At 42.8% G+C, this 27,412-nt stretch overlaps 1 protein-coding gene across 3 annotated transcripts in view; it reads left to right on the forward strand.

Moving 5' to 3' along the window:
• Positions 1–1,065: 1,065 nt before the first annotated feature.
• Positions 1,066–27,412, forward strand: part of atp5po (ATP synthase peripheral stalk subunit OSCP) — a 32,070-nt gene continuing 5,723 nt past the window's right edge. The window contains exons 1-4 of one of the 3 annotated variants that reach the window (XM_086007109.1): positions 1,066–1,186; positions 16,906–16,956; positions 22,991–23,101; positions 24,486–24,615. In XM_086007109.1, the coding sequence (XP_085863235.1) occupies positions 1,154–1,186; positions 16,906–16,956; positions 22,991–23,101; positions 24,486–24,615 (325 nt within the window). In that variant the 5' untranslated portion in view covers positions 1,066–1,153. Of the gene's footprint in view, positions 1,187–1,337; positions 1,401–16,905; positions 16,957–22,990; positions 23,102–24,485; positions 24,616–27,412 lie in introns of those variants that run through there. The other 2 variants (XM_086007108.1, XM_086007110.1) reach the window with 2 other exon arrangements.

The following is a 27,412-nucleotide window of genomic DNA, read 5'->3' on the forward strand; positions in this document are numbered from 1 at the left end:
TTCTACCTATGTTGTTGGTTCCTACGTGGACCTCGACATCTGGATCCTCCCCCTCCCCACTCCAAATTCTTCTCCAGCCGCAAGGAGATATCCTTAACCCTGGCACCGGACAGGCAACACAGCCTTCGGAACTCCCGGTCGTGGCTGCAGAGAACAGTATCTATCCCCCTGACTATACTGTCTCCTACCACTACAATATTCCTTTTCACTCACACTACTTGAATGGTCTCCTGTATCATGGTGCCATGGTCAGTTTGCTCATCCACCCTGCAGACTTTGCCCATATAAATGCAAGTCTTTCCTTTCTTTCTTTCTAGGGTGTAACAGAGGGAATAAACCTTTTGAAATGCTGAAGAGGGGAAGATGATGGGATCATGTTGAAGGTGGCAGAAATGGTGGGAAATGATCTGTTGAATGCAGAGTCTAGTGGGGTGAGGTGAAGCCCAGGGGGATCCTATCAGATGAAGTACGGGAAACTGGACAGACTCGGTTGAGGGCCCTGTTTACCAGGGTACAGAGGAAACCTCAGCTGAAGAAAAAGGACATTCCGTAAGCTCTGGTGTTAAGAGCAGATACGATGGAGATGGAGAAACTGAGGGAAAGGATTGGAGTCCTTACAGGACGGGTGGGAAGAAATATTTAGGTACATATACAAATCCAAGCCACTTTTTTACAAGACTGCTGAACCAGAAACCATTAAGCTCATTGAGAAAGTGACTAGGATGAAATTCTCCTCTCTACCAACCTACAAAAATTCCCCTCTCTACCTACAACCTCCCCCACCTTAATACAGCACTAAATCACTACAATAATGGCACTGATCTGTTCTAGAATATCCTCTGGCGCTGTTCTATCGACCGAGCCCAGTTCACCGAGTAAATTCCTCTTTAAATTAGGCTTAAAGAGAAGATAACCAAATGTTGATGGAAGAAAACATTGCGGTGACGAGTGTGTGTTTCCGACTGCTCCTTGCGAGAGTTGTTCGCCGCAATGGCTCCTGGGAGTTGTAGTCCGAGTCCTCCGGAGGTTTTATGTCTCTCCGCGCGCAGGCTCCCCGTATCGCCAACAAGTTCCAGGAGCCACTGCCCATGCGCAGAGGTTTTCCTTTGGCAGGAACGAGGCCTTGGGTTTGACCTACACCGGGGGGAAGAAGATGGCGGCGGCACCGGCTAGATTGGGCCTGAAGGTGACGGGGAGAGGGTTTAATTCAATTCATTTACATTTCTATTGAGGATAGAACCCGGATTGTTGAATATTCTGCAGCTTCTAATGTTTCGACTGAATTTGCGTGCATTACATAAGGTTTAATTTAGTGAATCTACTGGCTCGGACTGTAATGTTGTCTGCTTGAAATGCTGTCGAATATATCAGGGTCGTTTATGGGTTTGATTTTTCATAAGGTTAGGATTTTTCAGCGTATGATTAAGTCGAAACTGTTTAAGTGTCGGAATTTTGAGACCTGGTTCTCAAAACTAAATCTAAACTTGACTCTTCAAAAGTGACCCTTTCTTGACATTCAGAATTCACTTTTGCTTGGTTGGGTTATTTATTTGGTAACCACTTATTTTAGTACAGCAGAAATTAATTTTAATAACTTTACCTAATGGACTAATTTTATTTTAGCATTTTGTGCAAATTGAAGTATTACTATTGTGCTAAGTGAAACAGACTAAGGACAGATCTAGCAACCCAAAACTGGAAGTGCATGAGGTGCTGTGATTCGTCAGCAGCAGTAGATTGTATGCTACCACACGGCACATCGCATCCTCTCACTCCATCATCATCAAGTCAGGAGACTAGCTCCAGTTCAATGCACAGTTAAAAAGGTGTGACAGAAGCAGCACCAGGCATACCTTGGAATCATGTACCGAACTAGTGAAGCTACTGCACAGAGTTACCTGAACACTAAAAGTAGCAGGCTATAAATGGAGCTAAGTGGACCTACAACCAATGGAGCAGAGCAAAGCTGTGTAGCCCTACCACAGGATGTTTTACGTCCACTTGAAAGGGCAGACAGGACCTCGGTTTAATGTCTCCTCCGAAAAACGGCACCTCCGACAGTGCAGCACTCCCTCAGTACTGCCCTGGAGTGTCGGCCTAGATTTTTGTGCTCGAGTCTCTGGAGTGGAACTTGAACCCACAACCTTCTGAAACAGAGGCAAGGTTGCTACCAACTGAGCCATTGGCTGAAGATCTGTGCACCAGAGCCAGGTGCTCCTCTAAGTGTTCCAGTAGAGCTATAACACTGTCATCTACCCAACAATTATAAAACATTGGCCAGGTATGTCCTTTCCACAAAAAACAGGATGCATCCATTCCAGGCAATTACCGCCCTATCAGCTTCCTACCAATCATCAGGAAAATGTCATCAAATTTGCCACCAAGCAACACCTCCAGCTTTGATCTGTATGTGGATGGAAGTGTTGAATGCCTGAGGAATAGTGAGAGTAGATGGCCTCCACAACAAGCAGCATTTGATTAAATATAATAGGAAGGGGCCCAAGCAAAGCTAAGACCAATTGGGATTGAAGGGCGAATCCTGCAGGGTCTGGAGTCCTAAGAATGTAAGAATTAGGAGCAGGAGTAGGCCATTCGGCCCCTCGAGCCTGCTCCACCAATCAATAAGATCATGGCTGATCTTTTACCTCGGCTGCACTATCCCCATATCCCTTGATTCCCTTATTATCCAAAAATCTATCGATCTCTGTCTTGAATATACTCAACGATTGAGCCTCCCCAGCCCTCTGGAGTAGAGAATTCCAAAGATTCACTGCCCTCTGAGTAAAGAAATTTCTCCTCATCTCAGTCCTAAATGGCTGACCCTTATCCTGAGACTGTGACCTCTGGTTCTAGACTCCCCAGACAGGGGAAATATCCTCTCTGCATCTACTCTGTCAAGCCCTGTAACAATTTTGTATGTTTCAATATCATCTCTCATTCTTCTAAACTCCAGAGAATATAGGCCTAGTCTACTCAATCTCTCCTCATAGGATAATCTCCCCATCCCAGGAGTCAGTCTGGTGAACCTTCGTTGCAAGTATATCCTTCCTTAGGTAAGGAGACCAAAACTACACAGTATTCCAGGTGCGGTCTCGCCAGGGCCCTATATTGCAATAAGATGTCTTTACTCTTATATTCAAATCCTCTTGTAATAAAGGCCAACATACCATTTGCTTTCCTAATTGCTTGCTGTACCTGCATGTTAACTTTCAGTGATTCATGTACAAGGACACCCAGGTCCCTTTGCACACCAACATTTCCCAATCTCTCGCCATTTAAAAAATACTTTGCTTTTCTATTTTTCCTACCAAAGTGGATAACTTCACATTTCTCCACATTCTATTCCATTTGCCATGTTCTTGCCCACTCACGTAGCCTATCTATATCCCCTTGAAGCCTCTTTGCATCCTCCTCACAACTTACATTCCCACCTAGCTTTTTATCATCAGCAAACTTGGATATACAGGAAACTTTGGTTTATCTGGAGGTTAACTGTCCGGAATGCTCGAGCCACCGGCAAAAATCAGGAGCCGTTTCGTTAGTTTTTTTTTCTTTTTGTTGCTTTTTTTTCACCAGTCAGGCTCTGCAAGGTCTCGCTGAAGCTGCTGCTAAGCTACAGAGACGCTTGCAAGGTACGGCCGACTGTTTAGAAGCAAGCAACAGGGTTTGTTGCCAGATACGGAGCTCAAAATCTCCGTATGTTTCAACATTAGCGCTGGTTTGACCGGCAGTTTTGATGGGATGGCAACAGCTCGGTCCCGTCGGTGCCGGATAACACAAAGTTTCCTGTAATACAGCATCTGTAGAGAGAGAAACAGAGTTAACGTTTCAGGTCGATGACCCTTCGTCAGAACTGGAAAAAGTTAGAGATGTAACAGATTTTTAAGCAAGTGTAGGGGCAGGGAAAGGGAGGAGGGGAGGAAAGAACAAAAGGGATGATGGTATAAGGCAAAAGGAGATGGTAATGGGACAAGTTAAGAAACAAAAGATGAGGAACAGCTGCCATGTGAGAGAACAAAAATAGGGGCCGAGGTTATAGTCTGAAATTGTTGAACTCGATGTTGAATCCAGAAAACTGTAAAGTGCCTAATCGAAAAATTCGGTGCTGTTCCCCAAGCTTACGTTGAGCTTCGTTGGAACAGTGTAAGGATCATAAGCTTCAACAAATCTTGGACACCAATGCCCCTCCGGAACCACCTTCCCCTTCACTTTCCTCTGACCCCATCCCTTCTTCCAATCTCACCCCCTGCCGTGTTTTTACTGTCCCCTCTGACATTCCTCTCTGACCCTGAACGATCAGTCCTCAGCAAAGGCCTGAGCTTCATTCCCTTACACCCTCACCTCAAGCGAATTTTGAGCGCGACACGACGCTGAGCTCTTTTTTTTTTCATCTCCGTGCCCACTTCTTTGGCCAGGAGTCTTCCCCCCGCACAGCTGCCCCTTTCTCCTGCTTTCAGAATTCTCGTTCTACCTGGACCCCTCCCTCTGGCCTCTTAACCTCTCTAGATCTTTTCATTGCAAACTGCCAACGTGATATTGGCCGTCTCAATTTCTCTGCTCCCCTCACTCACTCCAACCTACCTCCCTCTGAACTTGTAGCACTCCATTCTCTCCGATCCAACCCCAACATTGTCACTAAACCTGCTGACAAGGGTGGCGCTGTTGTTGTTTGGCGAACTGACCTCTACCTAGCGGAAGCTGAACGCCAACTCTCCAACACCACCTCCTACCTCCCCCTGGACCATGACCCCATTACCGAACATCAAGCCATCGTTTCCAAGACTGTCGCTGACCTCGTCTCCTCTGGAGATCTTCCCTCCACGGCCACCAACCTCATAGTTCCCCAACCCTGCACAGCCCGCTTCTACCTCATTCCCAAGATCCACAAACAGGACTGCCCTGGTAGACACATCGTTTCAGCCTGTTCTTGCCCCACGGAACTTATCTCTTCCTATCTCGATTCTATTTTTTTCCCCCCTTGTCCAGTCTCTTCCCACCTACATCCGTGACTCTTCCGATGCCCTCCGCCACTTTAACAGTTTCCAGTTTCCTGGCCCCAACCATCTCCTTTTCACTCTGGACGTCCAATCCCTCTACACCTCCATCCCGCACCAGGATGGCCTGAGGGCGCTCCGCTTCTTCCTTGAACAAAGGCCCAACCAGTCGCCATCCACCACCACCCTCCTCTGCCTGGCTGAACTTGTTCTCACATTGAACAACTTCTCCTTTGACTCCACTCACTTCCTCCAAATGAGTGGAGTCAAATGCCTGCCTTTTCGTGGGATATGTTGAACATTCTTTGTTCCAGTCCTACTTGGGTCCCCTCCCTCCCCTCTCTTTCTGGTACATTGATGACTGCATCGGTGCCATTTCCTGCTCTTGCCCTGAACGAGAAAATTTCATTCACTTTGCTTCCAATTTACACCCTTCCCTCACCTTCACATGGTCCATCTCCGAATTTTCCCTTCCCTTCCTCGACTTCTCTGTCTCCATTTCTGGGGATAGGCTACTGACAAGCATTCACTATAAGCCCACTGACTCCCACAGCTACCTGGACTACACTTCCTCCCACTCCGCTTCCTGTAAGGACTCTATTCCATGCTCCTAGTTTCTCCATCTCCGCCACATCTGCTCTGACAATGCCACCTTCCATACAAGTGCTTCCGATACGTCTTCCTTTTTCCTCAACCGAGAATTCCCCTCTACCATGGTTAACACGGCCCTTGACTGTGTCTGTTCTATTTCCTGCACTTCTGCTCTCGCTCCTTCCCCTCCCTCACCTTTCACCCCACCAGCCTCCACATTCAAGGGATCATCCTCCGCCATTTCCGCCACCTCCAGCGTGATCCCACCACCAAACACATCTTCCCCTCCACTCCCCTTTCAGTATTCCGAAGGGACCGCTCTCTCCGCAACACCCTGGTTCACTCCTCTATCACCCCTTCCCCTTCCCACGGCACCTTCCCGTGCAAGCGCAGGAGATGCAACACCTGCCCATTTACCTTCTCCCTTCCCACTGTCCAGGGCCCCAAACACTCCTTTCAGGTGAAACAGCGATTTACTTATACTTCTTGCAATTTAGTATACTGTATTCGCTGCTCACGATGCGGTCTCCTCTACATTGGGGAGACCAAACGCAGATTGAGTGACTGCTTTGCGGAACACCTCCGTTCAGTCGGTAAGTGTGACCCCGAGCTTCCGGTCACCTGTCACTTTAATTCTCCGCTCCACTCCCACTCTGATCTCTCTCTCCTTGGCCTCTTACACTGTTCCAACAAAGCTCAACGTAAGCTTGAGGAACAGCAGCTCAACTTTCGATTAGGCACTTTACAGCCTTCGGACTCGACATCGAGTTCAACAATTTCAGACTATAACCTTGGCCCCTATATTTTTTTTCTCACATGTCAGCTGTTGACGATTCTGCCATTGCCATTTACACCTCATCTAGAGTCATCTTTTGTTTCTTAACTGTGTGCAGTTCTGGTCGCCACACTATAAAAAGGATGTGATTGTATTAGAGAGGGTGCAGAGGAGATTCACCGGGATGTTACCTGGGCTGGAGCGTTTCAGCTATGAAGAGAGACTGGACAAGCTGGGGTTGTTTTCCTTAGAGCAGAGAAGGCTGAGGGGGGACCTGATTGAGGTGTACAAAATTATGAGGGGCATAGATAGGGTAGATAGAAAGGAACTTTTCCCCTTCGTAGAGGGATCAATAACCAGGGGGCATAGTTTCAAGGTAAGGGGCAGGAGGTTTAGAAGGGATTTGAGGAAAAACTTTTTCACCCAGAGGGTGGTTGGAATCTGGAACTCACTGCCTGAGAGGGTGGTAGAGGCAGGAACCCTCAACATTCAAGAAGCATTTAGATGTGCTCTTGAAACGCCATAGCATATAAGGCTACGGACCAAGTGCTGGAAAATGGGTTTAGAATAGACAGGGCTTGATGGCCGGCGCAGACATGATGGGCTGAAGGCCCTCTTTCTGTGCTGTCTAACTCTATGGGCTCGAATTTCCAAGCCCCGTGGAGGCGGGAGTGGTGGGAAAATTGCAGAATCGGGGGGCAGGAACCCATCCCGTCCCCAACCCGCCTCCGTGCCAATGTTCCAGGAGGCGGGTATCCGACCTGTGCTGGGAGCAGCCTCCCCGAGGCGGGAAGGGGATTAGTGCCAATTAACTGCCTGTTAACAGGTAGTTAACGGGCAGTTTTTTGCCTAATCCCTATTTTTAGCCCTGAAGTGTGGGCTTCCTGACGGCTCCAAACCACGCCAAGTTAGCAAGGCGGACCGTCGGTCTGAAGGGGTTGGAGGGGTCGAGATGTCTGTTGTGCAGGTGAGTGATGGGTGCATGTGTGCAGAGGTAAGTGTGTGAGGTAAGTGTAAAGTGTTTTGTTTTACTTACCTTTACTTTCTCCTGCAGGCTTCCTTCCTTCAGTTCTCGGGAGTCCCTCAGTTCACCGGCACAGAAAGCAGAATGGCCGCTGAACTGTCAAAAGCTGCAGCCTCTGCTTTCTGGTCTGGAGAGCTCTCTAACTGAGTCTGAGTAGAAGGACTCAAGTTAGAAGACAGATTGTCAGCGTTTGACAGCTTCACAGAGCTGTCAAACACTGATTTTTCATCTGTCAAAAGCTCTTGACAGATGAAATGTCAATCGCTGACATCACCAGTAACCAGGTGTCCCTTAATTGGCCTGCTGAGCCCGCTGGGTGGGCTTAACAAGGTCAATCAAGGGAAAATAGCATGGGTTGGCCACAAGTCAATGGAGGCGGGACTACAACCCAAAATGTGGAAGTCCCGCCTCCATCATGTCCCCATTGATAAATTCGAGCCCTATGACTCTAACTTGTCCCATTACCATCTCCTTTTGCCATGCACCATCATCCCTTTTTTCTTTTAATCTCTCCTGCCTTCTACCCTATCACAGACCTTCCCTTTTGTTCTTTCCTCCCCTCCTCCCTTTTCCTGCCCCTGCACTTGCTTAAAAAATCTGTTACATCTCTAACTTTTTCCAGTTCTGACGATGGGTCATCGACCTTAAATGTTAACTCTTTCTCTCTCTACAGATGCTGCCTGACCTGCTGAGTATTTCCAACATTTTCTGTTTTTATTTCAGATTTCCAGCATCCGCAGTATTTTGCTTTTGTATTGGCAATAATACATTTGCCCTCATCCAAATCATTGATATAGATTGTGAATAGCTGAGGCCCAAGCACTGATCTTTACGGTACCCCACTAGTTACAGCCTGCCAACCTGAAAATAACCCGTTTAGTCCTACTCTCTTTTTCTGTCCGTTAACCAATCCCATGAGCCCTAATTTTGTTAATAGCCTATCATTTTTTTAAAATTTGTTCACGGGATGTGGACATCGTTGGCAAGGCCGGCATTTATTGCCCATCCCAAATTACCCTCGAGAAGGTGGTGGTGAGCCACCTTATTGAACTGCTGCAGTCCTTGTGGTGAAGGTACTTCCACAGTGCTGACTTTGTCGTAGCGGATTGGTACAACTGAGTGGCTTGTTAGGCCATTTCGGAGGGCAGTTAAGAGTGGGTCTGGAGCCATATATAGGCCAGACCGGGTAAGGATGGCAGATTTCCTTCCTTAAAGGACATTAGTGAACCAGATGGGTTTTTATGACAATCCGATAGTTTCATGGTCACCCTTACTGAAACTAGCTTTACTTTTAAATTCCAGATTTATTTAATTAACTGAATTTAAATCCCCCAACTGTCGCGGTGGGATTTGAACTATTAGACCAGGTCTCTGGATTACTTGTCCAGTAACATAACCACTGTGCTACCGTACCCCACGCCTTCTGAAAATCCAAAACCACCGGTTCCCCCTTATCTATTCTGCTAGTTACAACCTCAAGAAACTCTTAACAGATTTGTCAAACATGATTTCCCTTTCATAAATCCGTATTGACTCTGCCCAATCCTATCATTATTTTCTAAGTGCCCTGTTACCACGTCTTTAATAATAGATTCTAGCATTTTCCCTACTACTGATGTCAGGCTAACTGGTCTGTAGTTCCCCGTTTTCTGTCTCCCTCCTTTCTTAAATAGTGGGGTTACATTTGCTACCTTCCAATCCGCGGGAACCGTTCTAGAATATTTGGAATTTTGGAAGATGACAACCAATGCATTCACTATCTCTATAGCCACCTCTTTTAAAACCCTAAGATGTAGGCCATCAGGTCCAGGAGATTTATCAGCTTTCAATCCCATTAATTTCTCCAGTAATTTTTTTTACTAATAATAATTCCTTTCAGTTCCTCATTCTTGCTAGACCCTTGGTTCTCCACTATTTCCAGGAGACTTTTTGCGTCTTCTTCCGTGAAGACAGACACAAAGTATTTGTTTAATTTCTCTGCCAATTCCTTATACCCAATAAAATTTCTCCTGTCTCAGCCTGTAAGGTACCCACGTTTACTTTCGCTAGTCTTTTCCTTTTTACATACCTATAGAAGCTTTTACAGTCTGTTTTTATTTATCTCACTAGTTTACTCTCTCTTCCCTTTATCAATTTATTGGTCCTCCTTTGCTGATTTAAAATCCTCCCAATCCTCAGGCTTACTACTCTTTTTGGCATCATTATGAGCCTCTTCCATTAATCTAACACTATCTTTACTTTCTCTTGTTAGCCATGGTTGGACCATTTTTTCCTGTGGTGTTTTTATTCCTTAAGGGAATGTATATTTGTTGTGTATTATGAATTATTTCTTTAAATGTTTGCCATTGCTTTTCTACTGTCACATCTTTTATTCTAGTTTCCCAACCTACCTTAGCAAAATTGCCTCTAATACCTATGTAGTTTGCTTTGTTCAGGTTTAGGACCCCAGCTTCGGACTTAACTAAATCACTTTCAAACGCAACATAAAATTCTATCATATGATCACTGCTCCCCAGAGGCTCCTTTACTGCAAGGTTATTAATTAACCCTGTCTCATTGCCCAGTACTAGATCTAAAATAGACAATTCCCTTGTAGGTTCCTTGACATACTGATCTAGAAAACCATCTTGAATGCATTCTATAAACTCTTCCTCTGAACTATTTCTGCAAATTTGGTTTGCCCAGTCTATATGAAAGTTAAAGTTCCCCATGATTACTGTATTACCCTTGTTACATGCATCTCTAATTTCCTGATTTATACTCTGCCCGACAGTACAACCACTGTTAGGGGGCCGATAGACAACTCCCACTAGTGTCTTCTGCCCCTTCTTGTTTCTTAGCTCCACCCAAATTGATTCTACATTTTGTTTTTCCGAGCCAAGATCCTTTCTCTCCACTGTCTTTATTCCCTCCTTTATTATCGGGGCTACCCCTCTTTTTCCATTCTGCCTGTCTCTTCTAAAAGTCAAATAGCCTGGAATATTTAGTTCCCAACCTTGGTCACTCTGCAACCACGTCTCTGTAATGGCTACTAAATCAAACCAATTTATTTCTATCTGCGCAATTAATTCATTTATTTTATCGCGAATGCTTCGTACATTCAGATATAGTACCTTTAGCTTTAATTTTTTCCATTTTTTCCCTGATGTCACTTTAGTCACTAACGCCCTATTACCTTAATTAATCTTTCTGTCCCTTCCTGACCCTCTCTGCTTACCTTTACCCAGATCACTGCTCTGCTTTACAGCCTTGACATTTCTCTTGCTGCTTTTGAATTTACCCTTTCCTGAATCCTCCCACCCTCCCTTCATTAGTTTAAAGCCCTATCTATCGCCCTAGTTATTCGATTCGCCAGGACACTGGTCCCAGCCCGGTTTAAGTGGAGCCCGTCCCCACGGAACAGCTCCCTCTTTCCCCAGTACTGGTGCCAGTGCCCCATGAATTGAAACCCCTGCCTCCCACACCACTCTTTGAGCCACGCATTTAACCTTCTAATCTGTTTGTTCCTATGCCAATTTGTGTGTGGCTCAGGTAACAATCCAGAGATTATTACCAGTGTGGTTCTGCGTTTTAATTTTGACCCTAGCTCCTCAAACTCTCTCAGCAGAACCTCATTTCTGGTTCTACCTATGTCGTTGGTTCCTACGTGGACTATGACAACTGACTCCTCCACTCCTCCCACTCAAAGTTCTTCTCCAGCCGCGAGGAGACATCCTTTACCCTGGCACCAGGCAAGCAACACAGCCTTCGGAACTCCCGGTTGCGGCTGCAGAGAACAGTATCTATCCCTCTGACTACTGTCCCCTACCAATACAACATTCCTATTCGCTCCCCCCACTTGAATGGCCTCCTGCATCATGGTGCCATGGTCAGTTTGCTCATCCACCCTACAGTCCTTGTTCTCATCCCCACAGGAAGCAAGTATCTCATAACCTGTTAGTCAAAGTCAAGGGCCAAGGCTCCTCCATCACTACATCCTGGGTCCACATACCTTCTTGTCTTGCGGTCACACCCTCCTGTCCTTGACCATCGACAAGCTCTGAAGTACTACTTAATCTAAGGGGTGTTACTGCCTCCTGGAACAAAGTGTCCAGGTAACTCTCCCCCTCCCTGATGCCCCGTAATGTCTGCACCTCAGACTCCAGCTCAACAACTCTGAGCCAAAGTTCCTCGAGCTTCAGACACTTACCGCAGATGTGGTTGCTCAGGATCTCGCTGGTCTCCACAAACTTCCACATGCTGCAGTTACGGCACACCACCTGCCCTGCCATGTCTATCTAATTTTCTTTATTTATTTGATTAGTTAATTATTTTATTTCAATAAATTATTTTAGTTTCATTAATTAATTTGTTTATCTAGTTTAAGTTACTAATTCAGTAAAGTAAAGGAATAGCAAGTTACAATTTCTAAGTTCTGAGTTTAACCCACTTACCTAGCTTAGAGGCTTAAAAAAAAAACTGTAATACTCACCAACCACTCACCTTCCTGCTGCCCTGTGATGTTACTCCTTGATTTTTTTTCTGTTTTGAAGGTTCCTTGCGCTGCCTCTCTCTTTATAACGTCGCTGTTCTCGCCATTTTATTCCGTGTCCGCTCCTCTCGCCACTCATACCTGCACAAAGGAACACAATTGTAGTTTCTGAAGAACAATCGGGAACTACTGTATCCTGACTGTTTTTCCTTCTCTCATTTGTCCAGTCCAAGGAAACTAAAACTAATCGTTACACAATTACTCTGGCTGAAGGAATCACAGAAGACTCCTTTATTCTCCTGACCTACAAAGACCACCTCTGACTCCTAAGCACAATAGTTTGTGCACTTCATCCACTAGTACTTTTCCAAAAGGTAGCCTAAAAGCTGCCTCAAAAGGTAAAAGAGTCTCCAAATATAGATCTCCAACCGATTCAGGAATTGTGCCTTTTGGACAGAAAAATTGCAAGTGTTACATCATATAGGGAGGGAGAAACCTGGTAACTACAGATCTGTCAGTTCAACATCAGTTGTGGGAAAGTTACTGAATCTATTGTCAGATACAGTGACTGAGCACTTGGACAAGTATCAGCTGATCAGAGAATTTGTGTAGGGTAGGTCATGTGTAGTCTAGTTGAATTTTTTGAAGAGGTTACTAGCATGGTGTATTGGGGAGTGTCTATGGATGTTGTCTATTTGGACTTCCAGAAGCCATTTGCTAAGGTTCTGCACAAGAGATTACAGGAAACTCTTTTTTTATCCAGCACTGACGGGACCGGCGTGGTGCCGGTTTATCAAAAAGTCCGGATTACAGAGAGGTATAGTAAAAGGTATGACAGTCCCGTACATGGCCACAGATCCAGGCAGCCCTGTTGCATGGCAACAGGTGCAGGAACCCCGGTTACATGGCCACAAATCCAGGAACGGCCACTAACATGAAGTAAAACTTAGCTGAACCTACTCCTGAATTTTGCCAGTTAACAGAGATTTCCGGTTATTTAGGTGCCGGTAAATCGAGAGTTTCCTGTATTAGCAAATATGAGAGCGTACTGAATTGGAGGTAACCTTGTGTCATGGGTCAGTAACTGGTTGGGATGTAGGAGATATAGAGTAGGGATAAAGGGTTTGCTCTTTGATGGCCAAGATATCGTAAGTGGTTTTCCCCAGGGATCTGTGCTGGGGCCTCAGCTTTTCACCATATACATTGATGACTTGGATGCAGGAATAGAAAGTTGTATGTCCAAGTTTGCAGACAATACTAAGTTAGGAGGTACAGTTAGCTGTGTGGACAGGAGCAGGAAGTTACAAAGGGACATAGACAGACTAAGTGAGTGGGCAAAGCTATTGCAGATATAAACAGAAAATGCTGGAAATACTCAGCAGGTCAGGCAGCATCTGTGGAATGAGAAACAGAGTTAACGTTTCAGTTCGGTAACCTTTCGTCAGAACTGGAAAATGTTACAGATTTTAACCGATTTTAAACAAGTACATAGGCAGGGAAAAGGGAGGAAAGAACAAAACGGTTAGGTCTGTGATAGGGTGGAAAGCAGGAGTGATTGAAATAACAAGGGATGATGGTGCAAGGCAAAAGGGGGTGGTAATGGGACAAGTAAAGAAACAAGATGGGTTTAGAGGATATGCAAATGGAAACAGCAGATTCATTACAACACCAACTGTCTGAACAAAATGAGAGCAGTGGTTATGATCTGAAATTGTTGAACTTGATGTTGAGTCCAGAAGCTATTGCAGACCTCATTCAATGTGGGGAAGTGTGGATCTGAGAAAGACAAATCTGGATATTTTCTTAATGGTGGAGGAGCAAAAGGATTTGGGCTTCCAGGTACACAGATTACTAAAACCTTGTGAAAAGGTACAAAAAGCAATCAAAAAATCTAATGCATGTTCTTTATCTCCAGTGGGTTAAAATACAAAAGTGAAGAAGTGATACTTCATTTGTACAGAACTTTGGTCAGACTTGATCTATAGCGCAGATTCACCAAAATGATACCGGGCCTTAAAGGCTTAAATTAAGGACATGTTGCATAAACATGGCTTGTATTCCCTTGAGTTTAGAACTTTGAGGGGCGATTTAATCAAGGTCTTTTAAAATTATAAATAGATTCGATAGGGTCGATGCAGAGAAACTATTTCCTTTGGTTGGGGAATCCCGAATAAGAGGGCATAATCTTAAAATTAGAGCCAGGCCATTTAGGAGAGAAATCAGGAAGCAATTTTTCCACACAAAGGGTAGTGGAAATCTGGAACTCGCTCTCTTTCCCCCCCCCCCCCCCCCTGCTGAAAAGTTGTGGACTGTTAAGACTGAGATTGAGTTGATTTTTGCTGGGTAAGGATATCAAGGGATGTGGAGCAAAGGCAGGTGAGTGGAGTCGAGGTACAGATCAGCTATGGTCTAATTGAATGGCAGAACAGGCTCGAGGGGCTGAATGGTCTACTTCTGTTCCTATCATCATTGATGCCCCTCTTCAGGAGCTGGGTTTGTCGGCAATAACAAACTACTTATGAAAGGCCTAACTGATTTTATTTATTATTTAGCAAAATAACAACATCCATGTTCTAAGTTGTCTCTGGAAGGTTGAGTGCAGAAGGTGTCTTTTATTTTAAGTATTTCAGATTGTTCCTCCAGAAAGAGTTGTGCCCAAGTGATGTATCCTAATCTTTTATCTGCCTCAATGTCTCACATTGTATGCTAATCTTTGTGTTTAAATCTTTGCTCTGTGTCTTAGGGTTGCGAAATTCTGGGAATTTTTAAAAGAGGAAACTTTCCATGGGAATTTTGAGTTTTTTTGCACACTGATGGTTTTTGTCTCTGACCCTTATATTATCTTTGTCGTCAAAATAGACATACTGTTCCATACAAATAAAAACAGGCTTTCAAAACTTTATTTAGGTTATAATTTTGAACTTTATTGAACCCCCACAAAAAAGACCCATCTAAAATAAAATAAAAAGAGCATCGGCTTATTTAGCCTGTAATTTGTCCTTATTTTGTCCCTTTGAGTCTTCTACTCATGAGTCTTCTGAGTCTTCTACTCCTCATTGCTCCTCCTGATTCTCTGGCTCTGACGTGCCCATTTCCTCCTCTGTGTCAGTGTCTAGCTGTGTGGTGGACACTTCTGTATCTGGCTCAATAAGTTGTAGGTTCGCCCGGATAGCCACCAGTTTCTCCACTCTCTTGTTAGTCAGCCTGTTGTGCACCTTTGTATGCATATTCCCAAAAAGTGACCAGTTTTGTTCAGAGGCCGCTGATGAAGGTGGGATTTGGAGTATCACCGATGCAATAGGTGATAGGGCCTCAGATGCACAAAGTCCCTTCCACCAGGTATGTGCACTGATATGCTTGCATGATTCCCATATCCCATCCCCATTCCAAAGACCTTGCTTGGTAGAGAACTTTGCCCACATCCAGATTGAGATGGTGTGAGAGGGTAGAAATCACACTGTAAGCGCTGTTGATCTGTTCTCCAGAAAGTATTGGTCTCCCAACATGCTTTGGGTCCAGCATGTATGCTGCAGCATGAATCGGCTTGACACAAAATTCTTGACGCGTCTGTATGGATTGAACAATTGCCTTCTCCTCTGCTTTGAGCAGCAGGGATGTGGGTAGGGCAATGCTGATTTATTCTTTTAAATCAGTAAAAAGCCTGAGAACATCTGACAAGACAGCGTCATCTCCTTCAATCTGAGCAATTGCAGATGCTACTGGTGAGAGTAGTTTAAGGCTGCTAACCACTCTCTCCCAAAACACATCATCCAGCAGTATTTTCTTGATGGTGGTTTCCATATCCCCAGACTGGGATATTGCCATTTCTTGCAGCGACTCCTTACCCTCCAGAAGGCTGTTGTACATTATGACAACACCACCCCATCTAGTGTTGTTGGGCAGCTTCAGTGTGGTGTTCTTGTTCGTTGTAGGTTGCTGCAATTACTGTTTTCCCCTGACATACTTAACAACTTGCTTGGCTCTCTTGTACAGTGCTTCCATGGTTCTCAAACCCATGATGTCCTTGAGGAGCAGGTTAAGCCCATGAGCTGCGCACCCAATAGACGTAATATGAGGGTAGGCCTCCTCCACTTGAGCCCAAGCAGCCTTCATATTCACAGCATTGTCAGTGACTACTGCAAAGACCTTTTGTGATCCAAGATCGTTGGATAAATGCTGCTGCATCTTTGTGGCATTCTTTACATATGGCTTTCTACAGTGTTTGCACATGTACACAGTCTTTCCATCTTTAATGCCTGGGGTAAAATGCTTCCACACATCCGACGGTAAACGTGGCATTGTTCTATGCAGAGAAATAAAGGGCATTCATCTCTGTGTCGAACTGCGGTCGATCAGCACGATTGCAACAGGGTGAGTACATTTTTGCTGATGTTCCATGTGATGGAAGCATGACCTGTACACACACGACGCTACATCACCAATAGTGTATTATTTTGTATATTTTAAATTGAAGGACAACAGAGTTCAACAAGTAACTGGTTTATTTGGTATAAAGTCTGATTTACTTACTGCATCATCACAACATCAGCAGAAAACAAAATGACTTCCCTCAGGACCCCTAACCTGAATCTTAAAAAAACTATAGCAGTCTTACAGATGCCTGCAGGCCAATCACAATTCGATATGCAAATATTACAAATAGAGGGAGCTAATCGCTCATCCACTCATCCAACCAACCAATCAGGACACATTTGTTCACAGTCACACACAAAACTTGTAATTATTAAAACAAGCCAAGTAAGAAGATAAACATATATTGATTAAGAAATTCCTTAATAATTAAGATTCCATCTCTGTTAGTAATTTTAAGAGAGGACCTGTGGGGGGGAAAAAAAAGAAAGAAATACAAAAAAAAACAATATTATGCTAGCATGTGCTTTTTTGGGCAAAATTCCCAAGCTAAACTTCCCGTGGAAAATTTCCGGAAATTTACCGGAAACTTTCCACCCCTTTGCAACCCTACTGTGTCTACAGAATGTGAATCTCCTAATGTGAATTAAAGCTGATATATTTCCCTTGACATTTTTAGGTCCGTTACTTCAGCACCACAGTGGTCAAACCAGCAAGCAAACTGATCATGGTACGTAATTGGCTGCATTTCAAAGCTTTTAATTTATCTTTTAACTTTGGTAAAGTCCACTTGCAAAAGTAGTTTTGTAAGAGAGATTAACAGTTTTATCAGCTGCAGAATCAAACTGTTTCTCACAATACAGTCTTTCTTTGACCGAATTGTAGTACAAATTGCTTCCTAGTTTATTCCCACTCATGGGTCCTTTTGGAGGAGATAATTGATAAAGCTGTTCTACCCTACCTAGATGACGAGTTCCCACATAGTATATAGTGGCATGATTGTGGGAAATGTTTTTATGAAGACTATTAAAGTTACTGGTTCAGCATTCGTACAATGCATCAATGCACTTGCCATGGTGGTGGAGATGCCATGGTTTCCTTCCTACCACCCCCCAATACCACTGTATGTTAGTAAGATGTGTCTCAAGAATGGAAGGCATAGAAGTGAGTAGACTCCAGCTGTTATCACAGACGTTCAGATGGCTAGCTCATTGATGGAGTAATAAGGGCAGATTTACTGCAGGGCCCAGTGAGCCCAAGATGACAGGGGATAAAAATAGAATTTCACATCCTTGCCGGGGGGAGGTAGCTTTTCAACTACAAACAACAGTTTTAAAATAACGTAAATGTGATGTAAATTAATTTCTGACAACCAAACTGTTCTTGACTTAATCTTGGTCTGATTATAAGCGCTCTCTTTCTCTCCTCCTGCCCCATATTAGAAGGATTTAAACTAGTTTGTCAGGGGGCTGGGAACCTAAGTGTGGGCCCAGAACGGAGAGAAACAAAGCTGGAAGTGAAAGTTTGAAAAGTAGTCAGCAAAACTAGTAGGGAGCAGAAACAAAGGCCAACAGTAAAGAGGGTCAAAGTGAAGAAAAATATTAAATGGGCAAAGTTGAAGCCACTTTATATAAATGCACGTAGCATTCGCAACAAGGTGGATGAATTAATGGCACTAATAGAAGTAAATGGGTATGATGTAATTGCCATTAAAGAGACATGGTTGCAGGGTAACCGAATGTTCCAGGGTACTCAACATTTAGGAAGGACAGACAAAAAGGAAAAGGAGGTGGCGTAGCACTGTTAAGGGATGAGATCGGTACGGTAGAGATAAAAGATCTTGGCTTGGTAGATCTTGATGTAGAACTGGAATCATTTTGGGTGGAGATAAGAAACAGCAAAGGGTGGAAAACATTGGGAGTTGTGTATAAGCCACCAAACAGTAGTGGTAATGTAGGGCACAGTATCAATCAAGAAATTAGAAGTGCATATAACAAGGTAATCATGGGGGACTTTAATCTACATATTGACTGGGCAAATCAAATTACCACTAATGGTGTGGAGGACAAATTCTTGGAATGCATATGTGATGGTTTCCTGGATCAGTATGTGGAAGAACCAACCAGGGAACAGGCTATTCTGGATCTGGTACTGCGTAATGAGAAAGGGCTAATCAATAATCTTGTGGTAAAGGGGCCTTTAGGGACAAGTGACCATAATATTGAATTTTACATTATGTTTGAGAATGATGTAGTCCAATCTGAAACTAAGGTCTTCAATCTAAACAGAGGAAACTACAAGGGTATGAGGGACAAGTTGGCCTTGGTAGATTGGGAGACTACACTAAAAGGTATGAAGGTGGACATACAATGGCTAACATTCAAGGAAATAATGCATAATTTGCAACAAACATATATTCCTCTAGGGCATAAAAAACCCAAAAGGAAAAGTGATCCAACCATGGCTAACAAAAGAAATTAAAGCTAGTATTAAGTCAAAAGAGGAAGCTTATAAAGTTGCCAGAAAAAGCAGTCAGCCTGAGGATTGGGATCTTTTTAGAAATCAGCAAAGGGGGACCAAGAAATTGATAAAGAAAGGGAAAATGGAATATGAGCACAAACTAGCGAAAAATATAAAAACGGATTGTAAAAGCTTCTATAGGTACGTGAAAAGGAAAAGACCGGTGAAGGTAAATGTAGGTCCTTTACAGTCAGATGGGAGGATTTATAATGGGGAATGAGGAAGTGGCAGAGAAATTAAATAAATACAGTAAACTCTTGTTTAAATGGTACTTTATTATCCGGAATACTTTAATAACTGGCAAAATAGATATATCTCAATACAAAACAACACCTCAATAACCGGTAATCTTGCTGATTCTACCATACATTTAACGGAACATTCTGTAGGTGAGTACCAAATTATACAGTACATTTCTTGATTTTTTAATTTTTGTTTGTGTTCAAAATTGCCTTGGTAGTTATACCTCTCTGTTATCCAGAATTTTTCATCAACCGGCACCATCCTGGTCCCATAGGTGCCGGATAAGAAAGATTTTACTGTACTTTTTTTCTGTCTTCAAGGAGGAAGACACAAAAAACCTCCCAGAAATACAAGAAAACCAAGGGTGTGGCGGGAATGAGGAACTTAAAGAAATTATTATTAGTAAAAGAAACAGTACTAGCAAAATTAATGGGACTAAAAGTCGATAAATCCTAAGGACTGGATGACCTACATCCTAGGATTTTGAAAGAGGTGGCCATTGGGATAGTGGACGCATTGGTTGTCATCATCCAAAATTCTACAGATTCTAGAACGGTTCCTGCAGATTGGAGGATAGCAAATGTAACCCCGCTATTTAAGAAAGGAGGGAGAGAGAAAACAGGGAACTACAGACCTGTTAGCTTCACATCAGTAGTTGGGAAAATGCTGGAATCTATTAAAGAATGCAATAATTGGGCACTTAGTAACTAATAGTAAGATTGGGCAGAGTCAACATGGATTTATGTAAGGGAAATCCTGCTTGACAAACCTATTGGAGTTCTTTGAGGATGTAACTAGTGGAGTAGAAAAAGGGGAACCGGTAGATGTGGTATATCTGGATTTTCAGAAGGCCTTCGATAAGGTCCCACACAAGAGGTTGGTGAACAAAATTACAGCACATGGAATTGGGGGTAATATACTAGCATGGATTGAGAATTGGTTAATAGACAGAAAACAAAGAGTAGGGATAAACTGGTCTTTTTCAGGATGGCAAGCAGTAACTAGTGGGGATCGGTGCTTGGGCCCCAGCTATTCACAATCTATATCAATGATTTGGATGAGGGGACTAAATGTAACATTTCCAAATTGCTGATGATACAAAGCTAGGTGGCAGTGTCAGTTGTGAAGAGGCTTCAAGGGGATCTCGACAGGCTCAGTGAGCGGGCGAGAACATGGCAGATGGAATATAATATGGCAGATGGAATATAATATGGATAAATGTAAAGTTATCCACTTTGGTAGAAAAAACAGAAAGGTAGAGTATTTCCTAAATGGTGAAAGATTGGGGAATGCAGATGCTCAAAGGGACCTGGGTGTCCTTGTACATGAGTCACTGAAAGTGAATATGCAGGTGCAGCAAGCCATTAGGAAGGCAAATGGTATGCTGGCCTTCATTACAAGAAGATTTGAGTACAGGAGTAAAGAAGTCTTACTCCAATTATATAGGGCCTTGGTGAGACCACACCTGGAGTACTGTGTACAATTTTGGTCTCCTTACCTAAGGAAGGATATACTTGCCATAGAAGGAGTGCAACGAAGGTTCATGAGATTGATTCCTGGGATGGTGGGACTGTCAAAATGAAAGGATTATTACTAGTCCTAGCCCCTTTAGGGCTACCCCAGATCAGGCGTATTCCCCAGACATTCACTTTCAACTAAAGTTTGAGGTAGCCGAATCCTAAAGATGCTTAATTGGGTCTAAAGGTCCAGACTATCTCTCCCTAAAGGAAAGGAACAACCTGACGATGTTACCATCCTCCAGATAGCACTTTTAATAAGTTTAGCTAGACTGTAACATTCCAGATATTATGAGGGTCCAGAAAACTCCCCCAGAATTCTGCAACTCATCACCAAGGAGCGTACAGAGATTGAGTTTGCGAGTTTGATACAGAAGTATTATGTGAGACAATTCTAAAAATATATAGATTTATTAAAGAACCGACCTGTAATTTACAGTTGGTGATTCAATCACAACATTAACAATTCCAAAAACAGAAATCTTACAATTCTATTATCAGAGATTCTTATTCTCAAATCTTAACTTCGTTACATTTTTACAGTTCTTAGTCTTTATTCCAGGCTATCCACCAAAATCAAATACAATACCTTGATCCCCGAGATACAAAGAGTTGAAGACTTAGAGCTGGCTCTGAAGCCGAGGATCGTTTTGCCCCTTTACAGCGAATCTATCTTCCTATTTGAAAGTTCAATTTTTGTACCCTTTTACAATGGCATTTCCTTTGAAGTTTTCTGCTGATGTAAGCTAATTATCTCTAGTCATTTTTCTGCTGACCCCTGCTATTTTTACAGTTAGTTCAGCTGGTAGCATTAAGAATTATGTCTCTACCTTTAGGTGTTCAAAGCTTAGCATAAAAACAGTGACACAGCAGTGCATCTATTTGATGTAATTCTTACCAAGGTCTTCTGTTTGTATCTTTTTACGACGTGTAAATTAAAACTCCTCAACTAGGGTGATCTATGCAATTCTTATTTACCTCAGCTGGTTGCAACACAGAATCGTGTCTCCTGTCTGTAGGTGTTCTAAGTTTAACATAAAAATGATTTGACGGCAGGTGTTTCTTTTACTTGATGTCATTTTTACGAAGGCATATGTTTCTTCTTCTTTCATGTGCCTGTTTACGAAATGTACTTTCGAACACCTTAACGGGGTGTACCATTGTCTTTTTTCCAAGGCTTCAGACTTTCAGGAACCTCCAACCTCCTGTTTCAATAAGGCTATTGATTCAGTGTCAACAACTTATCTTATCTCAATAGCCTGAATGCTGTTCACAGCTTCTCCATTGTTAGGTTTTTAGATTTTCAAGCCCAGTTTGTCATGTTACAAAGGCCAGAATTATTTTCTAGAATGGTGTATTTTTCTAAATATAGCTTATTCCTTCACAGTAAGAGTGAGAGGGGATCTCATTGAAGCATACAAAATTATTACAGGGCTTGATAGGGTGGATGCTGGGAGAATGTTTCCCTTGGCTGGAGTATATTCAAAACAGAAGTCGATAGATTTCTGACTAGTAAAGGCATCAAGGGATATGGCGATCAGGCCGGTGAATGGAGTTGAGGCAGAAGATCAGCCATGATCTCATTGAGGGGCTGAATGGCCTACTCCTGCTCCTATTTCTTATGTTCTTATTGCTGTGGAGTCCAATTCCAACATTGTCAATAGAATTTAAATAAAACGTAGTGGTGAGCATGTGATTTTTTTTTTTTACTGTGTCCACTTCAACTGTGGGGGGGAAAAAAACACAGCGCTATTAAATTATTTTTCCTACCCCCAACCCCCGGCCCTCTTGGACCGTGACAGGAGAACATTTTGAGATGTATGACATTAAGGTGAGGTATTGGCGGTTACAAGTCTGCCACTGGTAGTGGGAACAATGTGAGGTGATAAATTACGAATATCACACAAGACACATGCGCCACATCAAGTGTATTAACTTACATTAATTTTGCTGTAGCCTGCTGATGCAACAGCAAAAATCACACCAGACAACTTCACTGTATATCATTAGCACAAATTTAATTGTGAAATTGACACGTAAGAACATAAGAATTAGGAGCAGGCGTAGGCCATACGGCCCTTCGAGCCTGCTCCGCCATTCAATAAGATCATGGTTGATCTTCGACCTCAACTCCACTTTCCCGCCCGATCTCCATATCCCTTGATTCCCCTAGAGTCCAAAATATCTATCTCCGCCTTGAAAATACTCGATGACTCAACATCCCCAGCCCTTTGGGGCAGAGAATTCCAAAGATTCACAACCCTCTGAGTGAAGAAATTCCTCCTCGTCTCAATGGCCGACCCCTTATCCTGAGACTATGCCCCCTAGTTCTAGACTCTCCAGCCAGGGGAAACAACCTCTCGGCATCTACCCTGTCATTTTCCCTCAGAATCTTACATGACGCAAGTGTTAAATTTTGTTAATTCTTTGTCGTACTGTACCATGGATTTGAGTGAAATTAATAGTTGATCTTTTTACCCCCAGCCACCTATTCAAGTCTATGGAGTCGAAGGTAGATATGCCACAGCTTTGTACTCTGCTGCCAGCAAGCAGAAGAAACTGGACCAAGTGGAGCAGGAACTACACAAGATAATTGTAAGCTGGAGATTCTTTACAGCCTTTATATTAAATGAACGAAAGATGCATTTAAAGTTGTAGAGCCTCGCGCATTAGCTTATAGAGTTTTAAAAGCAAGTGTAAAATTGGGGTCCAAATGAAAAACTGGAGTGGTATAAATTCCTAATCTTAGTGATACCGTTTGGAGAGGCAGCATCAATGAGGAGAAGTTGTATAATTCTCCATGATGAAGAAAATTGATACTAACAAGTCACCCCAGGTGCCTCTGTCACTTCTAACAACTGTCTCGAGTGGCATTGACAAAGGCCTGGAGCAGGACACCTTCCTGCGCACCTGGCTGATGAGGCTGCATGAGGTGAGATCCAAAAGAAGGGATAAAACATCTTGAAGGTAGGCCTTTTTTTTAAATAAAAGAGAATGGTTAAGTAAAATCCAACAATGTAAATTGAAGGCTCACATATTTGCACGAGCTATGCCAAATGTCTTTACAGTAGTTTTACATTGAGACTGAGATATTACACTCTAAAACCTGTGGTGCCCTTTGAAGTCAACAACAGAAAAATCTGCTGTCATTTAATCATATTAATTGTCAGTATACATTTTGGCCTCAGATCTCTCTCTCTCAAAGTGCAATGTGTATTTTTTTTTTCTTAAATCTTTTATGATTAGCTGGGTAATTTGAAAGTATTTTCAAAATGGTATTACCAACACATTTATGTGTGGGGTTTTTTTTCCAATTGTACATCCCAGCTTAAAATCCAGAAATTTGAGCAATTGTTGATTTGAGAACCATAGGGGAAGATTTCTTCTGTAAGCTGTACTGGTCTATTTGTGAAAAGGGGTTTTGATTCCTTGCACATAGTGCATAAGGACATTTCTTCACCCCAGACTGTCCCAGTGTAAGGGGCCTGCCCATTTGATGGAGGGTGTGTCATGATTCCAAAAGGCTTGACTCTACTTGCTATCTAATATGGATGCCAAATATTTAATTTACTGTTCGATGTGCCCTTGTCTTAAGACTGGTTTCACATTGTACATTGTTTTTGCCCACTATTTACTTGCCATGTTTTGAAGATAGTGCCCTGCTTTCAGGATGTTGCCAGTAGTAGGAATTGCTCAAGAGTGGCTTACAGAGACTTCCTTTCTTTTTGAACCCAAATCCTTGCCGAAACCTTAGCGTTGGCCTTGAGAGAAACTGTAGTTGCAAATCTGTCCTTTTATAGTTTGGCACAGTGTCTTGAAGCAGTAATTTGGTATACTGTGACTAAGCAGAATTACTTGCATGTTTTGTATAGTGCGCTGATGGATATTTTAGTTGCTTTAGATGCTACCTTCAAAGAGTAATCTTTTATTTGCTATGATTTGACTTGCTAACGGTTTCATCTCTCTGTTTCTGTTCCAGTCACTAATGAAAGATCCCAAGTTCTCTGCAGTGGTCCTCAATCCCCACATCAAGCGCAATATCAAGCAAAAAACTGTGAATGACATCCTGTTGAAACACAAATGTTCCCCAATCATACTCAACCTTGTCAGTAAGTGATTCAGTGTTATCTCCACAATAACTTTGCATTTGACAATTTCAGTAATCCTTAGAACATTGCAAAAACAGAATTTTTGAATAACGCAAATCATAATATAGGAGCTTAGTAACCTAGTCAATATTCCATTCAAGAATTTTTATGTCAAACAATTGATAACAGCATACGATAGCAAAATACTGCGGATGCTGGAAATCCGAAATAACAACAGAAAACGCTGGAAAAACTCAGCAGGCCAGGGCAGCATCCGTGGAGAGAGAAACAGAGTCAACGTTTCAGGTCGAAACCCTTCTTCAGAACTGAGAAAAAAGCAGGAAATGAAACAGATTAAAAGGCCAGTTTGGGGGCTGGGAAATGGGGTGGGGGGGGGAATGAAAGAACAAAAGGGAAGGTCTGAGAGGCGAAAAGACATTAAGAGATATTCAAGACGAGACGAGATGGTAATAGGACAGGTAAAGAGACAAAAGATGGCTGTAGATGAAGTGTGAAATGTGCTGGCAGAATGAGAGACAGCTGCCATGTGGGAGAGAGAAAAAGGAAAAGGCACAAACCAAAGGTGTGGATAAAAAATATATAAAAATATAATAGGGGCCAAGGTGATGATCTGAAATTGTTGAACTCGATATTGAGTCCGGAAGGAACAGCACCTCCTCTTCCGATTAGGCACTTTACAGCCTTCCGGACTCAGTATTTGCACTTTAGTGGGTAAATATTTTTATTCATTGGCCAAAAAAGGACACGTGGCTTTGCTTACCCCAGTAGTATGCAAACTGAAACCCCCCCCACAGAATCAGCTGTTAATAAGTGAGCAAACTCGAAACAGTACTGTCTCTGTCCTGCAGCTATCATTTTTTGGCCAATGAGTGAAAACATTTGTTTACCTGAGGAAATAATCCAAAAAATGGAGTCCAGATACCTTAATAGTTGTCTTGCATAGGTGCAGCTTTTTTGGCAGCTGGAAATTTTCCACAAAATAGCAGGGTTATCTTCCAGCTATCTGATGGATAGAGCCACAGAAGTTTACAGCACAGAAGGTGGTCATTCGGCTGTTTGCACCTGTGCCAGCTCTCTGCAGCAATCCAAAACTAATCACACTACCCTGCCATCTTCCTATGACCCACGTCTTAGAATTGTAGAATAGTACAGCACAGAAGGAGGTCATTTGGCCCATCGAGTCTGCACCAGCTCTTTCGAAAAGCAATCCAGTTAGTCCCACTCCCCGGCTCTTTTCCCCCTATCCCTGCAATTTTTTCTCCTTCAAGTATTTGTCCAATTCCCTTTTGAAGGTTACTCTTGAATCTGTATCCACCACCCTATCCTAACCACTCGTTGCATAAAAAAGTTTTTCCTCATGTCGCCTCTGGTTCTTTTGCCAACCACCTTAAATCTGTTTCCTCTCGTTATCGACCCTTCCCAAGTGGACACGGTAGTCTTGCACCATTTTAGTTTAACCCTGCATGGATTGCAACTCCAGTACGGCGTCAGACGTGGTTTACAAAGTTCTCGAGAGGTTTATTTGGACCTTGTGGCACTTTTAAACCCACCTTGCCTCAATTCAATTTTAGAACAAAACTGGTGTTGTTCTTTCCTCAGTCTCAAAACATTTACATTTCTAACTGCGGGGAAAGAGTTCTGCACAGATCTCTCTCCTAAACGGCCGAGTTACAGTCCCAGCCAGGGAAGAGGCAAGTACTGCCTGGTTGAAATCTGAATTCAGTTGCTAGTCTCAGACCAGTCTCTGCAGTGTAAATGCACCCTTAAAATATATCTAAAATCATAAATCTCGCACATTCCTATCCATGTATAATCAAACCTACCTGGGACCTTTCATATTTTTACCTAAAACTTCACAAAATTTAATGTTTACAGGGTGAGGAGTAGACTCGCTTGAAACTAATTTAAGTGAATTTTAATTCCAACATACTATTTAGTGGCAGGTAGAAGATATCATACACTACAGGACCATGATCAGTCTGCGCTGGATTCATCAAGATCTTGTAACTGTTTTCAAGTGCTGAATTTCTCTTACATGCCTCTGAAAGCCCTAAAGCATGAAATTTTGACTGGATCCAACTACAAAAGTTGCCGGGTCCAGCAGTGAATTCCAAATGCCTGTCTTCCTCTGCTTCAAATGTTTATCCAATTTTCCATTGGAAGGTACAATATTCCTCTAGAAGATACAATACTCCTCATGGTTTTCTTCAGTATTAGCACCCCTAATTTTATCATCTGCTTCATTTTGAATTTTCAGGCACCAAGTAAACAATTTTAAACAACTCCTGGTATTGAACTGGTAAAACTGAGTAAATTAAACTCAAAATAGAGTAAAATACAGGAAACTTTGTGCTGTCATCCTACTGAACTCCACAAATAAACTCTAAAGCCTGCACATCTGCCAATGCACTTTATTATGGTTATGCTTATGTTAATGTATTACAAGCCAAAAGTATGTTGAATGTTTAAATGTCTTAATCTAAATGTACACACTCGGGAGCCGCAAGCCTACATTTCGTTGTACTGCACTTGTGCACTAACAATGACAATAAAAGTTGATTTGATTTTGATTTTGATCCGGAAGTGAGCTATCCGGCAATCTGGAGCCACCGGCAAAAATCAGCAGCTGTTTTTTATTCTTTTTTGGTTTTTTTGCTTTGTTTGAACAGTCAAGCTGTGCAAGGTCTGTAGCTATAGCAACAGCTTCAGCTACAGAGCTTTAGGGCCACACCTGAGTGTTTAGAAGCTGTTGCTAAGCAACAGTGTTTGTTGTCAAATACGGAGATAAGAATCTCCG

Source organism: Somniosus microcephalus, chromosome 14 (genome assembly GCF_052327205.1).
Source record: "Somniosus microcephalus isolate GS21.2 chromosome 14, FLI_Smic_1.0, whole genome shotgun sequence".
Classification (NCBI taxonomy): Eukaryota; Metazoa; Chordata; class Chondrichthyes; order Squaliformes; family Somniosidae; genus Somniosus; species Somniosus microcephalus.